Here is a 21547-nt window from a genome sequence, read left to right on the forward strand (position 1 = left end):
GGAGCCTGCTACCTCCTCTTTCTGCCTGCCTCTCTGCCTGCTTGTGATCTCTGACTGTCAAATAAATAAATAAAATCTTAAAAAAAATAAAATATAAAGTAAACTCCACATATAGAAAAGTAATATATGAAGAAATTCATATTACACTAAGATTTTGAATTTATTTAGGACCACATATTGGTATAATTAAGTGGAGCTCCATTACAGAGAGTACATCATTATGTGTCCTAAACTATGTGTTGTGGGGTACGCAGTGTTGTGGACTGGCCATGATGTATACAGATGTGGAATTAGCCTGGAAAATAGCTCAACTCCAACCAGCAGAGCCTGGCTCCTGAACAACATCTTGTAGGTTCTAGTCCTTCTCACAGTCATTCAGTCAAGGGGAACTTTTATAATATGAATTTCTTCATTTTAAATTACATAATTTAAGTTTTTCCTAAAATTAAATTTCATCTGGGCTTCCTTTGAAACTCACCTCCAGTCATCTTTGGACAAATTTATCAAAACATTCATTTCTTCTTCTTGCATAAGTCGATAAGCTGCACTCACATGGTGATTCTCAAGGACAGAGCGATCATTATACAAAAGGGCAACATCTGACCTAAGAATTAAAAACAAAATGTCCAGTAGAGGATTTATTTTAGATTGCATAAGCATTTGCTAAATATACTCAAGTCACAAGATATCTCATCAATAAGAATTCTATAATCAAACACCTAAATGTATGGAAGTACTTAGTTTCTTTTTTTTTTCTTTTAACCATGCGATAGCTTTAAAAAAATAGACTTTGTTTTTTTTTTTTTTTAGAGCAGTTGTAGGTTCACAGCAAAATTGAGCGGAAGGTACAGAGCTTTGCCATACACCCCCTCACCCCAGATATGTAAAACCACCTCCTCGTTATCAATATCCCACACCAGAGTGTTACATTGGTTATAATTTATAGGTCTACATTGAACGTCATTGTCACCCCAAATCCACAGTTTACACTAGGATTCACTCTTGGTGTTGTACACCCTGGGTCTTTGGACAAATGTACGATGACATGCATCCGCCATTATGACATTACTCTGAGTAGTTTCACTGCCATAGAAATCCTCTGTGCTCAGTCTGTTCATCCGTCCCATGTCCATAACCCCTGGTAACCACCGATCTTTTTATTTTTCTCCATAGTTTTGGCTGCTGAAGAATATCATATATTTAAAATCATATAGCATGTAACCCTTTCAGACTGGCTTCTTATACTTAGTAATATGCATGTAAGATTCTTCCAGGTCTTTTCATGGCTTGATAGCTCAGCTCTTTTGAACACCAAGTAATAGTCCATTGTCTAGATCTATCACAAGTTAACCTTTCACCTACCTAAGGATTTCTCAATTGCTTCCAACTTTTGGCCATTATGAATAAAGCTGCTACAAATATCCATGTTCAGGTTTTTGTATAGACATAATTTTTCAGCTCCTTTCAGTAAATACTAAGGAGTGTGATTGCTGGACTGTATGGTAAGAATATGTTTCATTTTCTGACAAACTGCCAGAAATGGCTTCCTAAATGGCTGTACCATTTTGCTTTCCCACTACAGTGCATGAGAAGTCCAGTGGCCACATATCCTCACCAATAGCTGGTGTCGTCAGTGTTCCAGATTTTAGCCATTATAATAGAGGTGTAGTGATATCTCATTGTTTTAATTTGCATTTCCCTTATGACATATAATGTGGAACACCTTTTCATATGCTAATTTTCCATCTGTATCTCTTCTTTGGTGAGATGTCTGTTGAAGCACAGTTTTAAGTTGGGCCATTTATTATTGTAGAGTTTAGAGTTTTTTGTATATTTTGCACAACATCCCTTATCAGATATATCTTTTGCAAATATTTCCCCCCACCTTGTGGATGGTCTAATTACCTTGATATTGTCTTTTACAGAGCATAAGTTTCTAACTTTAATGAAGTCCAGCTTACCAATTAGTTTTTGTGAATTTTGATTTAGTGTTGTATCTAAAAAGGCATTGTCCCATTCAAGATCATCTAGGTTTTTTTCTTATGTTGACTTCTAAGAATTTCATAGTTTTGCATTTTTACATTAGGTCTATCCATTTTGAGTTAGTTTTTGTGAGGAGAATAAAGACTGTGTCTAGATTTATTTTTTTGCATGTTCATTAGTTTCAGATCCATTTGCTGAAGAGACTAGACTGTGTTTGGCCTATTGCATTGCCTTTGGTCCTTCATCAAAGATCAGGTAAAAGGTAAAACTACCTTTATGTGTGTCTATTTCTTGGATCTTTCTTCTGTTCCATTGATCTATTTGTTTATTCTTTTACCAATACCACACCATCTTGACTACTGTAGCTTTATTGCGAGTCTTGAGGTTAGATAGTATCCATTCTCCAACTCTGTTCTTCTCTTTCAGTAATGTGTTGGCTATTCTGGGTCTTTTGCCTTTCCATATAAACTTTAAATTTGCTTGTCAACATCCACAAACTATTTTGCTGGAGTTTCATTGGGATTGCTTTGAATCTATAGACCAAGTTGAGAAGAACTGACATCTTGACAATATTGAGTCTTCCTACCATGAACATGGAATATCCCTCCATTGATTTAGTTCTTTGAATCTGTCATCAGATTTTTGTAGTTTTCCTGATATACATCTTATACATATTTGTTAGATTTATACCTGAATATTTTAATTTTTTATGCTATTGTAAGTGATACTGTGATTTTAATTTAAAATTCCACTTGTTCATTACTGGTATGTAGGAAAGTGGCCAAATTTTGCATGCTAACCTTATATTCTTCAAACTTGCTATAATTGTTTATTAGTTCTAGGAGCTTTTGGGTCAATTCCTTTGAATTTTCTATATAGACTATAATGTAACTTGTGAACAAAGACAGTTTTATGCTTTCTTTCCCAATCTTTATGCTTTCTGTCTCCTGTCCTTGCCTTATTGCATTAACTAGGACTTCCACTATGACCACAGTTTAAAAAAGGTAGTGAAAGAAATATCCTTGCCTTGTTTCTGTACTTACTGGGAAAGCTTCAAGTTTCTCACTGTTAAGTGTGAGGTTAGTCATCAGGTTTTTTGGTAGATCTCCTTTATCAAGTTGAGAAAGGTCTCTTTTATTCCTAGTTTGCTGAGAATTTTTATCATGAATGGTGTTGGATTTTGTCAAATGCCTTTTCTCCATTTTGATATAATTTCATGTTTTTCTTCTTTAGCATGTTGATATGATGATTTCCTTAATTCACCAGTTTGGTCATAGTTTCCTTTTAATTATCTTAGTTTCCTTTTAATTATCATAGTTTGAATATACTTGTCTTTTCCTTACAATTTGTAATCCAGACACCTGTAAAATAATCTGATATGCCAACCAGAGGGAAAAAAATTACCTGGTATGCTCATTCAATCATTGAATGAATCAAACCCTCTACTGATGAATCAACCCATTCCAGATAGTTGATTACCAACTATTTTCTATGCCCTTAGACTAAAATTACTTTGGATGGAGGGTAGAGGGAATGATGAAAATCATTTGATCTATTATGATTTTAGTTTTTTCTCCCTCATAATGTTGTGATTAAACTTGAATATTTAGATCCTGCGGCATTAAATTAACTGAGAAAACCTTAAAAAAAAAAAAAAAACAAACCAAAATGTGAAATGTGTGTTTTACCACCAATTTATAACAAACATTATATTTTAGAGTGATGAATTCATCAAGGAAATTTTTTTGCTTTTCACCTGTCCATATTTTCACATCATTTAAGCAAACAAACTACTTCAAGCAGCATTGCTGAACTTAGTGGTCTAGCATAAAGTATGAAATATTGCAAGCATTCTCAGATCTGTATAATGGAGCCCTGGCTTCTTCCTCTGTCCTCTTAGATTGCCAGATCATTTTGCAAGTGTGGAATGGAAGCGGGACCACTATGTTTAATGTATTAAAATGGCACATCCACCCATATACGTTGCCAAATTGGAGGCAGCAAAAATAGCAAAAGGGAAGTCAAGTTAAGACCTGTGCAACTCAGTTTCCACTTGCTGCAATGCCCAGACTCTTCGTTTTTCATTCCTTGTGGTAGACCTATAGTTCGTCAGCACTAAAACTGCCTCATTAAGACTTACTGTTTTAGGCTTCTCAGTCAGTAGTACTGGTTACAGAACCGACATTACCACTGAATGTTTACCAAAGAATAGGGAAGGATAAATAAAAGAAAGAACTAAAGAAACCTGGTTTTGGTTGCAAGGAACCTATTTGAGATCTGTATCTAATGATCTACTAAATAAACCAAGCTTTATTATTAATCCAACATAGGGAAAATGACCTATGAGGCAGAACAATTACTTCATCTTTTGTTTCTAGAACTATCATAAAAATAGAAAAACATATGTAGTTAGCTAATGGTACATAATTCCACAATAGATTTTCTTTTAATCCCAATGATGGCCTAAAAATTCTCTAACCAATAATCATAACTCAATATATGGAAAAGTACACCTGCAAACCTTGTTCAAGAGAGGACTGAATATATCTTGCCCAAGTATCTCCAGAAGTTCACACAGATCATGGGAAAAACTGACATGTAAATCACATGTCATTTGTATCATATGGCCTCAAATCTAGCCACGGCAGTGTAACTACATGACATGGCTCCAAGTATCACTGTCCTTTACTTTCAGCAGCAAGCAAAGCTATATCTTTGAACCGGATTTAATTGTAGCAAATTACTATGATTTTGTCTCATAAATCCAATAAGATTCTGATAATACAGCACCATTTTAATGTTTGAGATGGTCTTTGACTGCTAAGAAAAGAACAAAACTCTAAGCAACATTCAGTATCCATGGTAACATGTAGCTCGGTATTTTTACGAAAAAGAAATTATCTCCATTTATTTACACTTTCAAGGATTTCATGAATTATAATGTCTGTATTGAACTCAAATCTAGCATTGCACTATGTTCTAAATTATTTTTATTTTGCATTATCCAGTATATAGTTCTCCATATTAGAAAAGCATTCTAAATCCAAGAAACAATGAATGATATAAAATACAATAGAATTATTGATACTTGTAACATAAGATCTTATTTTTTTTGGACAAAATGGAAAGGCGATAGAGTTTTAAAAGCACATTATATTGTTGTGTTTATGGTCACCACAACATGTTCATTTATAGAATTCTCAAATTCTTGCATGATTAATCCTTTAAATTGATCCTGGTAGGCAATTTATAAGAAAATATATAAAATGCCAGACACTTTCTCCCCTTTATTTACAGAGTTTCTTAATGTAAAATTGGGGGAAAAAATGAATTCTTCTTTCTCCCTCTCCTCTTTCTTTACTCTACCTTCTCCTCTTCCACCTCTTCCCTTTTTCTCCATTTCCTTCACCTTTTCTGCAGTCCCAAGCATAAGTAAGTTAGGACTCTTTGTCAGTTGTAAATGGATGGTAAGGAGAAAGCTGGAAGTGATGGCCCGACACTACTGCTGGAGAAGGCTAGCCCTTGGCCTTCACTTTACAGAGTAGAAAAAACAAGAAGTGTTCATGGATAACCAATCCCTTGCTCCCTTCTCCAACTGCTAAAACTGTGGGGCTCAGCTCAGTAATGAGCTGTGCTTAACTAAAATCTCACTCATTATGGATTCAGTGGATGTAGAAGGGTCTTTGACAACCAAAAATGATGTGCATGGTCTACCTTCACTTTGATGTTTGACACAAAAATGGAAGAGCTGCCTCTACTCTACAAATGTGTAGGTAATTAACATCCTCTTCCACATGAACAGACCTCCAGGTCTGCCTTTACATTTCATGGTCTGTCAATCTCAAAAGCTCTGGGAATAGACAGAATGCCTTCCTCAGTATTTCACTGCTGGAATTTCAAGCCTTCCTCTGTCTCCATCAAGGGGCCACGCCATCTAAGTCCATCCCATTTCAGGCTATAGAAGACTGGAACTTTCATGCACCTGCCTTGGTCTTGGGGTCAGAGTTGTATGAGTAGACTGGATTGAGACTGTCCCTCTTCTCAGCTTCTCAATTCTGCCACTGCCATCATCATGTGAAGACAGAGAGGTCATTTCATCTCTTGTTTTCTCTTCTTAGACTGTGAGGCCTTGACTAAATGATCCATAATGTGGCTCTCTGTCATTTTAGTCACTGAAAGCTCTAAAAATCTCTAATCTTTTGATAAAATATTCCTATGATCTCCACATTAAAAAAATAATTTCCTATAGCTGCAAAATCGGTTGTTAGAAATATTGCTATTAAAAAGCAAATGAACAGACCACACAAAAATCTGCACATGAATGTTGATAGCCCTTTATTCATAACCTTTATCCGAAAATTTGGAAGTAACCAAGATATCCTTTATAGGCAAATAAGGAAACAAACTCTGTCACATGCATATGGAATATTGTTCACCAATGAAACTGAAAGAGCTATCAAGCCATGAAGAGACATTGAGGAACATTAAATGCATATTATTAAGTGAAAGAAACCAGTCTGAGAAGGCTTTATATCACATGATTTCAACTATAAGACATTTTGGAAAAGGCAAAACCACAAAATATTATCAAGACCAGTGGTTGTCAGGTGTAAAGGCAGAGAGAGGGAGGAAGGGAGGGAGGGAGGAAGGAAGGGAGGAATAGATGATGCACCGGAGGTTTTAGGTTAGTGAAACTATTGTGTATGATACCATAATGGTGGATATATGGCATTATACATTTGTAAAATCCATACAATGTGTAACACAAAAACTAAACTCTAATATGTATTATGGGCTTTAGTTAATAATAATGTATCAGTAGTGGTTCATTATAACAAATGCACCATACTGATGCAAGATGTTAACAATAGGGGAAACTGTGGGGGTGGGGAAAGAGAGTGTATGGGAATTATGTACTTTCTGTTCAGTTTTTCTATAAATCTAAAACCACTCTAAGAAATAAAATCTATTAATTAAAAAAAGAAAAAATATTAATTTTCCCTTAATAAGACTGGAAGGATCTACAGTAATTCTAGAGCAGTATCAGTTTCTCAACTTCTATCTCCATCTCAAGCAACTCTGACTAGTGAAAGACTTAGAGAAATGTCAGGGACCTACGTATAGAAAGTTGGATCATGATGGGTCCTAGACACATTTTGCCTCTCAGGCATTGAGATCTCTGCAACCAAAAAGAACACAGAGCACCTTTCTGTTATGAAATGAATTATGTCTCCCTAAAATTCATATGTTGAAGTCCCCTTGTACCTTAGAATGTGACTGTATTTGGAGAAAAGGCTTTTAAAGAGGTAATTAAAGTTAAATAAGGTTATAAGGGTGTGCCTTAATCCAATATGGCTGATATTCTTATAAGAAGAAGAAGAGATACCAGGAATGTATACCCACATAGGAAAGGTCATGTGAAGACAGTGAGAAGGTGGCCATCTAAGCCAAGTAGGGAGGTTCTGCAGAAACCAAACCTGCTGACATTTCCTGGACTTCTAGACCTCAGAACTCTGAGAAAAATTCCATTATTTAAACCACCCAATCTGTGATTTTGTGATAATAGCCCTAGCAGACAGATATATCTCCACTCTGGAATTTTGATTCTAATAACTGTCATTATTAGCACCATTAAAAACCTCATTTTCTAATTATTTTAAATTTAACACTTCACACTAATCTGGAAATAAGGTTTCTTTGATTTTCTTCAAAAGCACAATTTTATTACTTTCACATACATAATGATACTAAACTAATGCCTTAAATAACATGTTGCAAGATTCATGTCAGTCAGATGTCTGAATTGTGTGATACTTCAAAGTATAAATTCTGGGCAGAGAGAAATTATGACACATTTTTACATGCTTTAAATTGTTAAATATGTCAGTAAATATTTATACAGTTTTTTTTGATAAATAATTGAGAAAGTGTTTATAACTTAAGGAATTTTGCTAAAATCCATTAAAACTACTTACTAGACGTCTTCACTGTTTTTTAAAAATTTTATTAAAAATAAGAGATATGTAGAAAAATAAACTTCAAGTTTTAAGTTAGAAAAGTTAATATTTTATGTAGCTTACCTTGTCTGAATATGAAAGTTGTTTGTGGTTCCTGTATGCTCGTAGTCATGAATGGCAGCAGCAAAGACCATTGCTAAAATTTCCAGTTCAGTGAGCCAGTGCTGGTAAATTAAGGAAAGATACTATCATATTTACAAAGCAGAGGCCATGCTGTATTTCTACAAAAGAGATTTTCAGTGCAGCCAGTATAAGTAATCATATAAATACATTAAATTATTTTTGTTGATTTCAAATACATTTTTCCTTCCTTTCTCATATTCGTTGATTATGCATAATGGATGATTCATGAGGTCAATGATTGTTTCATGGCTTGTAGGTTCAAAATACAGATATTATAATGTTCCTAGCCAATCAGAAAAGGAGTAATTTTCCATTATTTAAAAGGTAAACCCTGTGTGGATTTTTGAATTCACAGATTTATGAATCTGGGCCCTCATGAAATCGGTTACAGTTTAGTAATTTTTTTAGTTTAGTAATTTTTGACATAAGGGCCCATACACCATTAAAATATCTTTAGCTCAACTTTTGTAGAAGACCCTACTATGAGAAAATTTTTCACCTAAGAGTTGAAAATATTCACTTTGCTCACTAGAGAACTGAACTTTGCTTATATAGTTCATATTAAGATTCGTAAGAGTTTCTAAGAATTTACCAAATTTGCTCTTCATAACACATATATTCTGACTGTGCAATTAAAACTAATAATAAAAGATAGAGCAAGTGTTTTCATTTAAAATCCAGACCACCCGCTTCATATACATTGATCTTTCTGTTATCAGGAGGATGGCTTAACAAAATTTCTCTGCTATTATAAGTCTACTAGGTAATTTGGTAGTTTATTCATCACTGACATTTTGCATAACAGTTTTACTACACTCTCTATTATGATAACCATGGGCCACTACTTAAATTGAAAATAAATAAAATTAAGTAAAATTAAGTTCACTTTCCCTGGGGACAGAAGCCACACTTCAACTTCTCAGGAGTCACAGGTGGCAAGTAGTTACCATATGGAACAGTGCCGATGCAAAGTGTTTCCATCATCACAGAAAGTTCTGTTAGATAATGGTGCAAGTAGATGGAACTTGATGCTGGGAATGGAGGATCCCAATGACAAGGAGCTTGTTCGTTAGTAGTCTCATTCCACACACTTGAAACAATTACATTGTACAAAAAACAGAAAAATAGAAACTACATGCATAATTGATAAACGGTCACAGAAAAAGATAAAATCGAAGGGCAGACAGAATGTCTATTTGGTGGCAGTGATCTTGGAAGAAGGATGCACAAAGATTTGCACCTAATGCCATGGGAGAAACAGAGAGATTCTAAATGGAAAGAGCAGATGCAGAAGATACTGTGGAGACCAATATGGAAATCGAATTGCCCATAGTACAGTTGTGTTGGAGAGTCAAGTGGAATGAGAATGGAAAGAGAGTGCAGATTATGGGAAGAGTTGATAGACTACTTTGATTAGAGCTGATGAATCTGGATTTTGTACAAGATGCAGGAGGGAGCCACTGTAGGTCCATGAGTCCAAAACGAGATGTGACAACTCTTGGATTTCATAATTGACAAAGGCATGATCTTATAAATTTTTGCTCCTCTTCACATAATCTACCAGTTACCAGTCTGGTAATTGGCACATAGTAGGAACTTAATATTTGTCTGCTGACTTGAATTTCACGAGTTTTGCATTCGGAGGAGGCAGTAAGGAGTTGTGGAAAGAGAATACGGATAATCAGACAATCCTGGTTTTAAATCTTTGTTGACCATGAGGCAAATAAGTTATTTACCCTCTCAGCCACAGTTCCCATGAAAATAGAATTAGTGATCATTCCCTGTGGAATTTTAAGAGAAGTTTTTAAGTTAATGTATTCACTGTGTCTTTTGCAAATCTTATATAATAGTAAAATACAGAAAAAATGTCATTTTGCTGAACTTACTACCTTAAAAGCACTGTAGAAGGCATTGAGTCTGGAAAATAATTGTGAGCTAACATATCTTTAGTGATTGCAATTCAAGAATAAATGTCTCACAGCTGGATGACTGAAGCAGAAATGATTTTCAGACCAATGGGAGTTGATATAACTAGCTATTTTGTATTTATGGGTGCATTTAATTGTGAGTCATTAAAAGGAAGAATGGCCTCTATTATAGCCTGAAGTGGGACTGAGCCTTCAATGTCCCCAGTGAGACTGTGGAATTAAACACCATGAAATGGGAAGCAATTGAAGTTAAACCAGGTTTTGTGCCCCCAGAAACTCTTTGTTTTATATAAAAAAAATATTGATCTGAGAAACGGGTCGCCAATTTTCTTAACCATATCCTATTTTTTTAAAGATCTTATTTATTTATTTGAAAGAGAGTGCACATTGGGTAGAGGGGCAGAAGGAGAAGAGAATCTTAAACAGACTCCTCGCTGAGTGTGGAGCCCAATGCAGGGCTTGATCCCAGGACCCTGAGATCACAACCTGAGCCAAAACCATGAGTCGGACATTTAACAGACTGTGCCACCCAGGTGCCCCTTATGTATTTCCTATTGATTATATTTAAGATCAACAGATTTAACTGTCATTTTAAAAAAGTGATATTTAATACTTACAATAATATAGAAAATGAAGCTGCAATTATAAAAACATTAAATTAGGGCAGCAGCGATGGCTTTTAATTATAGATTATCTCACAAGCATTTAAAATTATCTTCCTAGCCGTTAAAATTGATTATACTTATTTCCTGTTTTTAGTCTCATTATTCTCTGCTTCCCATAAATAGTACTTCCTCCACGAATCCCTCTTATTTATTGCCACACTATGGCCCTAATAATTAAATTCAAATGATAAAATAGTTTGAAGAGTGAAATATTGAACCCTCTCACTTAATTTAAAAGCACACCTATTTTGTATTAGTGAAAGTAGAATTTTGGGCCGATTTTTAGTTCCTTAGTTGTTCATTCATTTTACATTGGTGCCAAATGAGAATTCCAACTCAGAAAATGAATGCTTATATTCACGGATTTTGTAAGTGATTCATGAGAATATTCCAGAGAGAATGAGGCTGAGTCCTGTCACTCTTCCCAACTAGCACAGTGGTCAGTGCATAACCTACATGTTTCTGGTTTCTCATGGGCAGATATAAAGGGTTAAAATGATGGGTCGTGAGCAGTGTAGACACTGTGTTTCATCTAAACCACAGTTTGCATTTTGCCTAGAGAAATGCCCAGGTAGACTAATTCTAAAATGAGCAGTCCTCTAATTATATCATAGGGAGATACTGACTGCCATCAATAGTTATTATAATGATATCAGAAAGAAAGGAAAAGGAACTAACATTGACTGGACATTTTAGCTAGATGGTCTCTTTTGTATAACCATCCTACTTTCCACTTATGAGGTAAATATTTTTATCTTTACTTGGCATGTAACAAAGCTGGATCTTAAAGAATTGAGTCAACCTGCCAAAGGTTACATAGCTATCAAATGGCAGAGCAGGAATTCAACCCAAAATCTGATTCCAAGGTTTCTGTTCCTTCCAGAGATCACGATATTCCTTTTATGGATGACTACAGCATTCATTACTTGATGGAGGCAATATGCAGAATACATTTTTCCAAGGTTTTAGAAGCAGAATTTCTAAAGAGTTTAACTGAGTATATTGATGGGTAGAAGCTCTAAATAGAGCTTTAATACTTATGATGTAAGTTTTCATATCTGAATTATTCAGTGTGTGTATGTTTATGTGTGAGAGACAGAAAGTGAAAGTGTATGTGCATATTAAGGCTGGGAGAATTTCGGGTCAGAAAATCACATTGACCTATTAGTTCCTGTTGTGTCTAAAACACCATAATTAACAACTTTCTTAGCTAAATTATAGGGTTGGACACTTTTTTCTCTAACTTTGAATAGGATGACACAGTTTGCTATAACTTATCCAGTAGTAAAAAGTGTCATAATAATATTAATACATAATACACATAAAATAATGCAATATATAATAAAAATAAATTGACGTTATTGATATTAGGATGTGTGTTAATACCTATTATGTTTCAGGAACTAGGTTAGGTGCTTTACATATATGGTATCTGTGCCTCTTCACTGTCATCCTACATGGTGGTATTATTAGCCACATATTAATGACAAGAAAACCAAGGTAGTGAGTGAGTGATCTAGGTCATGGTAGAGCAGGGTTTCAAACCTATGTCTGATTGCCTTGAAAGCCTACACACTTTCTACTCTTCCAAACATTGTTGTCTGGGAAGCCATTTGCAAGAACAGTATTTCCACGTAGTTGGTAGAATAGAGACATAGTGGCATATTTTTTTGTAGATAGACTGGAGAAAAACTGAGTCAATCCAGAGTATGGGAAGCTATTTCTGGGTGTGGTCAGGGGACTACAACTTCCAAAGCAAATAGATCTCATAGCATCGTTCCTTCTTCTACTCTTAATATTAGAACACAGGGTCAGGAGCCCTTAGACACAAGTGTTCCCTTACAAAGGCCATTGGAAGATTTCAAATTCAGAGAGACACTTGGAGGTGGCTTGGCAGCGTTTGGTGAAGCAATTTTCTCTTCAGCCAATGGACTGAGCTACCACACACCACCGTCGCCTTGGCACAGGGCTACAAGTTAACTGTCAAAGGACAGAGAGGGACAGACAGAGGGGGTACTAGCATCAGCTCTCCTCTGCAGTGTCTCCTTCCAGGCTGAGGGTATCCTGTGTGACAGTAACAAACTGAAGGACAATAGCTTCATCACAGTCACCTTCAGTAACTAGTCCTCAGACCATTTTGCAGGTGGCAGGCTGCACTAGTCACCTGAGAGTTTAGGGCTGCCCAGAGTGCTCCAGAAATGTCACACAGATAAGACCATCCTGAAATGGCAGGACATCAACTAAAACTAAAGCCAGTGACCCAGTCTTCCCCACATCAAATCTGAGGAGTTTCAGCTAAATCAATATTTCTATAATACATTTTTGTTGTTTCAAAGAACCAACATATTCATCTGTGTGAAAATTAATACTCCCCTACCACTACTTTTTTCATCTGAAGAAAACTTGTTAAAATAACTTCCCTAAAGCTATCAAGCTGGCTGTGAAACCTAGTTTTCACAACATAGGCAATAAATCATAATTCATTTTGCCTTTCCTCTTACTGTCTATTATAAAGTTTCTCATTACTTCCTGTAGTTGAAATGTATTTTCCGGATCTCAGACAACAATGAAAGTCTTCCACTAGACTATTTATGTAATGGCCAAACTAATGGATGAATAAAGAGCCCACTGACACATTGTTGCTGAAGGATGAATTAATCAGAAACAATTTCTCCAATGAAACCTGCTAGAGTAGATCGAAGTTCTGTTTATGATTGGTAAGTTAAGGACTACGTGATCTTTACTAATGCCAAATTTCTAGGAGTCATGTCAGGCTGGGCCAGATTTCCCATCTTCCAAAGAAGTTGGAATGGCTTGTTATATCCGGGAACAGGTCCTCCTCACAAGCCTGAGGGAAAAGTCACACTGTGGATTTGAATTTCTGTATTTACGTCATCCTTCATCTCTTCAATGTCACCTTCAGAAGAGAGGTTCTAAAGCTGAAATCAGAGACTTTTATTTGGCTCCCTTTATACTGATAGCAGAAAAAAAAAAAGATGTACTTAAGCAGAAATATATTTTTAAATGATGAAATTTTGGTTACTTCCCAGCATAATATGGTATACATCTTCTCATTGAATTTCATAATTAAAGTAGATATTTGATTATACTGAAGTAAGCATTACTTTTCCATTCCATCTTGTTCTGAAGAAACTTAATCACTTCAGTTTCCATTTCAGAGAATCATTTAAATATTTCATTTTTCAGCTAATTTTTTTTTTCAAATCCACAGAACTCAGGAAAGAGGACATGCCACATTTAAAATGAAAACCATCTCACTATCAGATTCAAGACCAAGGCCTTAGAGAGGAAACAGCAAGCAGCTCCAACCAGGAAGATGCTGAAGTGATTTTTTCAAGGATAACAGCATTTGCTGCTGTCAGGAGGCAAGGAGCTCAAGAAACAGCTGTGACAGTGAAGTCTTATTAAAGCAAAGGAACTTTAAAAGAATTTCTGTGTGTGTGTGTGTGTGTGTGTGCGCACGCACACATGCTAGAAACAATTACAAGGAAGGTTACATATACTACTTCCTAAAAGCTTATAATATCTTAAAGCTATGTCTTTGCATGCTTGATTTTCTACTGATTATCGTTACCTTTTACTTCCTCTTTCTACATGTCAAATCCGACCCCTGGAAAGAAGAGTGAGTAAGCTTCAACCTAGGACCAAGAAGTTTAGCCATGACTGCATTTGATCTCGGCCAATGGGTACATTTATACCATAAGTCTGTGATGTCCACATATATAACTTACTACAGGATAGCACAAGGTCTGATGTTGACAACACATACAGTTCAGCCTTCTACAAGGTCACAAGGAGGTCATGCTACTGCCTCAATTAAAGTTTTTGAGATTTCTGCCTCCCCCAAATAGGACTTAACTCCAAAGCAGGTTATGTTACTTTGTAATTTTGTGGTAGAATGCAGATTTCTGTTGAATTGGTAGTGAGAGTCCAAGAAAATTCTTTATTAAATAAAAGCCTTTATTAGAAGTTGAGCTCCCAGCCATTAGCCATTACCAACTGCCAGCTATGTGAGTGAATCACCATGGGTATCTTGTTCAATGATGTCCTCAGCTATGGTTGCTAGCTGATTTTAAGCCCATCAATCATCTCAACTGAGAACCTGCTAGTTGGGACGCTCCTAACTAAAGACCTTGGAGAGCTACTGATAAGTTGTTGTTTTAAGCCAGTAAATTTTGGAGCAGTTTGTTTTGGAGCAACAGATAATCAAAACATGGGTTAGGAGTGGGATCTGAGCCCAAGGCATTGATGGATGTGCAACATTTTGGAGGCAAAGAAAGATGAAGAAGAGGAGCAAACAATTTCTTCAATCATCATATGAGACACTATTGGATGAACCATAGCGAATAGATTGTATGTGTAGTGAACAACACACTACAGTTTCTTGGGGAAAAATAAAATTAATATGAAAAATTTCTATATATAACAAAGTTGAAGAATCATGTAACTGTTCTAAGTTTTCAGGATCTTCGGGACAACACTGTGGCTCTAGGGACTTTGCATGGGACCAGATTAGGAATAATCTCTGGTGTGGACAGATGAGATATTGAGGATCTCTGGGCCCCAAAGAGCATTAGTTACATAGATCTGAGTGTCAATGACTCAATAGAATGGGTATGTGACTTCTGAAGTCAAAATAGATAGGCAATGTATATTATGGGATTTGATGGAACATTCTACTTAAATGCAATTTATGGCATTGCTTCAGCAGAGGCTGACACATCAGGAATCAAGAAGGTACCAAGATTTGGGCATCTCCTATGGTCTGTATCCCTTTGAACCCACCTCAGTGTGGAATTTTTAGGAGAAAGAGTTGCTTCTTCCTTTTCACTTTCTGGGAGTCACTGTAAACTCTGAGACATTATAGAAATTCCAGGCAGAGTCAGAATTCTTAACATCTACTCGTTGTTGTCCTGGATTATATTGCTGAATCATTTATTTATTTATTGATTGATTGATTCATTTAGATGCAAAGAAGAGGAAGGAGAATTTGGAAAAATTCACATAAATCATTTCCAAAGTCCCTATTAGGATTTGATTGTGATTATTAGTGCAAGTAAAAGAGAAAAATCCACAGAAGTCAGCTTGGGAGAACATGAGGGAAGAGCACTGTAATTAACTTTTATCCCAAGACTGTGTAGGTCACTTTTTGTTTTTTTTGTTTTGTTTTGTTTTTTGGTTGATTCCTATAGGGAAAAAATTATAAACAAAAATGTCCGGGAGTCCAAATTTCGGAAAATTTGCAATATATTTACATTTGCCTCTGGGTATCTTTTTTCATGGAGTTAAAATATTTTTTGGAAAATGTATATTATGAGTAATTCATTAACCCTCAAAAATCCAAAAGATCATCACTTATAATATTCCTGTGGGTATTGAAGGGACAATGGCAATGTGAGACAATGGCAATGTAGGAGAAAGGAATTTGATGTTCCAAATTAACAAACTTCAGTTATAAAAACTTTCTTACCATGATACCTGTATGAAGCATTATGTAATGCACAGTTTGAGTGACATCAGCTGCATGAATCAAATTGTGATAAGGATTTTTGTATTTGCTGTAACCAACTTCTAAACCTTCTGCAAAGGAAATTAGGCAAGAAACAGGAATCTGCAAAAAGTAATAATCATGATTATATTTTGGCCAAAAGAGTAGCACTAAATCAACATGAACACAACAATGTTTGGGATGGGACACAACTGTGAGTCAGATGTGGGCAGTAGTTTTTTGAGGTTACACGTAGGCTGTTCTGAAAAACTATTTCATTAACCTGCTAGCTTTCAATCCTAAGAAAGATTGTAACCCCCAGGTATTTAACTAAGGTAGATGAAATAACAATCTTACCCATACTGTTGCCTTTAAATGTTTATATCTTCCAGAGTCAAGACAGAAGGCTAGTTCTTAAAAGAGTAAAATTCTCAATTACAATTGGAGATGTCTAGTTTTTCTATCTGTAATACAAGGGATTAAAACAAATGACCTCCCAGTACCTTCTATCTAAAATTCCATGATTCCATTGGTAATGATGAAGGGTATAGGTTGCAGAGTGCTCAGAAATCTGGATCAAATCTGCTGCTTCAATGGCTCTAAAATGAAATTAATTAGAAGCCCTTTCATCTCGGTTTAAGAAAAGCTGCCAGGAAAGGTTCATTCTGTGTTTTAGGAACACAGAAGACGATATTTTTTAAAAACATAGCTCCTAATCACGACATGATTGGTCTGTGGATAATTCAGGGGGATGCTGGTATCTTGTTGGAATGAGGCTACAATGGCCTCACAATGTCCGTATGGATATATGTCAGTGAGTTGTGGATAATGGCTGCACCATGTGGTGAACTTGTTCCACTAGTTCTGTGACCTGCCAACTAGAAATGTTATAAAATGCGTTGATTAATGACTCAATGTTCTGCATTTTCATTCTTATTCAGATAACGAATTCTAAGAGCATTTCATTTTTGTTCCATGTTTCTGACCTTGAAACGATTGATAAGATCATATCTGGTAAACAGTTCATAAATCATAAACTTCAGACTGTGTTCTCCACTTGCTTCATTTAAGGCAAATACATCAAAAGACCATTTATCAACATCCTGTAAAAAATGAAAAAAGGAGTAAATGCTTTAGATGGCAATATCATTTAGTTGTTTCTTTCCGTGAAAAATTCTTGGAGAGATCAGGCATTGTAGATTTAGTAGGTCACACTTCTATTTAGAACATCAGACTATATTTTTTTCCAGGGTCTGGTATGACAGAGCCACTTAGTATCCATGGGTTCACAAAAATGAGGCCATAATGGGTAATATAAGTGTTAAAATCTTCCCCTTAATCCCAAAGTTATCAAGCTTGATGTAATAAACCTGATAACACTATAATAACGATCTTATTCTCAGTCTCTCTTCAAATGCATGCTATAAATCACTTGTCCAGAGGAGGATTCATTTTAAGGTAGTATTACAGGTTATGTGGGTGGTGTCAATGGAGGAATAGGGGAAAATAGCCCCAATTTCTCTTTCCCACCCACTACATTCTACCTGGCTTGAAATTCCACCGTAAGAGTCAATGCTTTGATTTAAAGCTTTGATATTTTATGTCTTCTTTTAAGTTTCAAATAACCTAGAAAGATAGAGGATATACTACCTTATTACTCACTCTAACCTTGGCTGATTCATTTACACTTTCCTCCAGGGACAGATGGGAAGGAAAAGGAAGTGAGTCTTTCGATAGAGGAGAAGGAAGAGGAAAGTAATTATAGCATTTCAGGCGATTCCCAAGGGAAGTGGTCAGGCCTATAGGGAGATACATACATACCCATGGAAAAAATCCACTAACAGTGGGACAGAAGGCAACGAGAGCTATGCCAAACCATTCCAGCTACCTCATGATTTTTGCTTTAAGTAACTGCAGGTTGAAAACTTGCAGAAGTGTTCACAAAAAGGGACTTGTAACAAGTGATATCAGTCCTATACACTAAGGAGGTTTTCATGTAGAGTGGGAGCTCCAATGCTAAATATATCAATGAAATTTTAAAAATTTAAAGAAATACAACAGTCAGTTCTAACGATTATTAGAACTTCTTAGCAAAGTGTGTGCTTACATACACACAGCAAGTTTAGTATTGAATAGGGCAACCTTAAAACTGTGCCTTAATTTTGAATTTGAGCTGGGATTATTTACTTCATTTAATACATTTTTAGAGAGGCCAACAATCTGTACTATAACATGCTGAAACCAAACTGAGAATCTGATAAATAGTATTCAAACAGTCTCTTTTAAAAATACTGCTTTTATGGGGCGCCTGGGTGGCTCGGTGGGTTAAAGCCTCTGCCTTCAGCTCGGGTCATGATCCCGGGGTCCCGGGATCGAGCCCCATGTCGGGCTCTCTGCTCAGTGGGAAGCCTGCCTCCTCCTCCTCTCTCTCTTTCTCTCTTTGCCTGCTTGTGATCTTTGTCTGTCAAATAAATAAATAAAATCTTTAAAAAAAAATACTGCTTTTGTGTAAGCCTGATGACTCACACCTGTACCCCCTGGGGCAAATAATACATTATATGTTAATAAAAATAATTAATAAAAAATAAATAAAAATACTGCATTTGAAAATAGTAATAACAGCTTCAAATGGTATTTTTAATCACTTGAAAACACTAGTGAGATGGTTTTTGATTTGCTTGTACGCCTTTGTTAAATTCCTTGTATTTGGTTGTGATTTGATCCCCAAACACTTGCTTTACAAACACTTTGTTTGTAAATTTAAAATCTCTGAAGGCTGTGTAAGCAGGCATTTTAACATCAATAAAGCTCAAATGAGGCCAACAAATCTTTTATCAAATTCCAAAGCTAACACAAGAATTAGTTCAGATTGTTAGGAGGCTGCTATTTATAGTTCCTGCTCAGGGTTTCACACTGAGTAAAAGGTTAGTTCTCCACTTTGGGGGATTTTTGTCAACAATGATGATTTACACTTATAAACTACTGTAGATGCTCCATTGAGGATAAATACGACAAGAAGGTATCTCAGGAAGTAAGAGCTATTTAACTAAAAATATTCTTTACTAGTGATATTTCCTCCCTCAACCTTTTAGTTGATACATTTTTCTCTACTACATTTTAGAAGAGTGTTAACTTTCTCTCATACTAAAATATTGTGTTGGTTTCTAAGTAAAGGTTACTGAAATAAAAGAAATAAAAATAAGTAATATTCTTGCTCACAGTTGATGAAACAAAAACCTCACAAGATCCAAGGAGTAATTAATATCCTATAATGTGACATTTCACTTATATACCTGTCTTTTTTATAGCTTTAGAAACATAAATATAAGAAAGTGTCCAAGAAAAACCATCTCTTTAAATTAATAAGATTAAAGTCTACTATGCAGCAAAGGAAAAAAATGCAAAGGGGATGTATAAGAGAAAATTAACAAAAGATATAATATAAATAGCAATATAAATGTAAACTAGAAAGGAGTTTAAAATATCAGAAATAAAGCAACTCAGGATATTCTGTTGCCCATGGCTTTTAAATTCTTGGTGATACAGGAAAACCACCATGAAATTGTTAGAGGAGACAAAGTTGAATTTCTCCACTGAAATGAAATGATAGAAAGAAATAAGAGATGTTAAATGATGAGCTTAGAATAGGAACAGAAATAGGAACAGTGCTTTTGTATACACACACAGTAGAAACAAGTAAACCAAAAACTTTCATTACTTCAGAATTTTGGCTCCAATTATTTCTAAAGTATTTAATATTGCATTTGGGCGTCAGCTATAGGAAAAGCAGAGATAAGAGAGTTGAATTTTTTTTGTTATTTTCTTTCTTAATTTTATCTTTTTATGTGTTCTCAGACCTAAAATTCTAAACAAATTTCTTTCATGTAAGTTCTGTCCTGGAACACCTTTTTTGAATGCATGAAAATTTCCCACAATATATACATAAAAAAATACATATATTCTGATAAGTCCTGGTGCCATCTCAAAATTGAATTCAAGATCCATCTAAAAAAAGCATGAAGAAGGAAAAAAAATCACATATATGTGTGCACACACATGCACTGACTTAATGTAAATCAATCCTCATTTAAGTCTATGATGAGCCATGATTTGGAACATATGACATGTGAATGGCTACGGTATTTTTCATGTATCAATTCATAAGATGTAGCAAAGACCTATTCTCATTTTCTCCCAGTCATTGTAAGAAAATTTGAAAAAATGACTATTTGAAAATTTAAAATAATTGAAATTATTTTACCTTTAATGTTACTATGACAGCTTCTGGATATACCAAACCAACCATGTGATAAGACTTTCTGTACATCCTGAAAAAGAAAAACAAGTGTGTATGTAAGACTCATTTACTCAAAGATTTCAACTATTTTTTTAAAATGTAAGGGAAAAGATTACTTTTGACATGTTCACCTTTTATCATTAGTTACAGGCTCTCTTTGTGGTAATAATTATTACTATGATCATCACTTATTGAGAATCTACAATGTGACATGGGTTAATACAAATTTGTCTACACACAAACACCCTACTAAGTCAATATGACTGACATCTTTTTCTTTGCTTCATCTTATTAAAAGAGACTGTCCTTTGTATGTGCAACAAACTTTCTGGCACGCCCATACCGATGAGAGAAGAATATTTTTGTTTTGCATCCATTTATGTGCCAAAATTTTAGATCATTGATGTTACTGTTCTCACTACTCTGCAGCCCATGCTGTTGCCTACAATTCTTAGGTTCTTCGGGGCTCCCAGGGCTCTGTCAGAACTCTGGTGCTGATCTCTTAGAACTGGAATAGGCTTAAGGAGTGAATGTCAGGGTGCATTCTCATTACATGGAATATAAAGCAAGACCTTGAAGATTATCTTTCTGAGGAAATGGAGGAACTTCCCCATTATCTTTTCTAATCCTATAATTGGAAATAAAGTATTAGGACAAAAAAATAAGGAGGACTGGAATCAGAATCTGTTTGTGGCAGACCGTAATACGGCTGCCTCACCCTTGAGTAAATAGCTGACATATTACAAGTTGCTGAAAAAGAACAATGAATTTCCTGGACTCCTGCAGGTGTTGAAAGTCCAGCTGGAAATACGGTAGATTATTTTTGGAAGCTTTTACTACAGTTGCGATGTGTAATTCAAGAACTCAAAAAAACTCCACGAAAACTAAAAACTATCTTATGTCAGATGTCGTGTTAGGTAAGAGCCCAGAGAGAACAAGAAAAAGGTACTGCTTTTGTGGGCTTACTGAGCAGTGAAGAGGGGCAATAAATAAAAAACCCATAATTACAAGCAGCACTCAGTGCT

At 35.4% G+C, this 21547-nt stretch overlaps 1 protein-coding gene across 3 annotated transcripts in view; it reads right to left on the reverse strand.

Annotated features, from left to right (window-relative positions):
- Positions 1 to 21547, reverse strand: part of LOC111143001 (phosphodiesterase 1A) — a 329203-nt gene that overhangs the window by 45575 nt on the left and 262081 nt on the right. For all 3 annotated transcript variants that reach the window (XM_022496402.1, XM_022496393.1, XM_022496411.1), the window contains exons 4-8: positions 20487 to 20553; positions 17212 to 17328; positions 16208 to 16348; positions 8064 to 8164; positions 479 to 604 (exon numbers count right to left, since the gene is read on the reverse strand). In XM_022496402.1, coding sequence (XP_022352110.1) covers positions 479 to 604; positions 8064 to 8164; positions 16208 to 16348; positions 17212 to 17328; positions 20487 to 20553 — 552 coding nt within the window. The remainder of the gene's footprint in view (positions 1 to 478; positions 605 to 8063; positions 8165 to 16207; positions 16349 to 17211; positions 17329 to 20486; positions 20554 to 21547) is intronic.

This window comes from Enhydra lutris, unplaced genomic scaffold (genome assembly GCF_002288905.1).
Source record: "Enhydra lutris kenyoni isolate GAN:26980312 unplaced genomic scaffold, ASM228890v2 scaffoldscaffold1, whole genome shotgun sequence".
In the NCBI taxonomy this organism is placed as follows: Eukaryota; Metazoa; Chordata; class Mammalia; order Carnivora; family Mustelidae; genus Enhydra; species Enhydra lutris.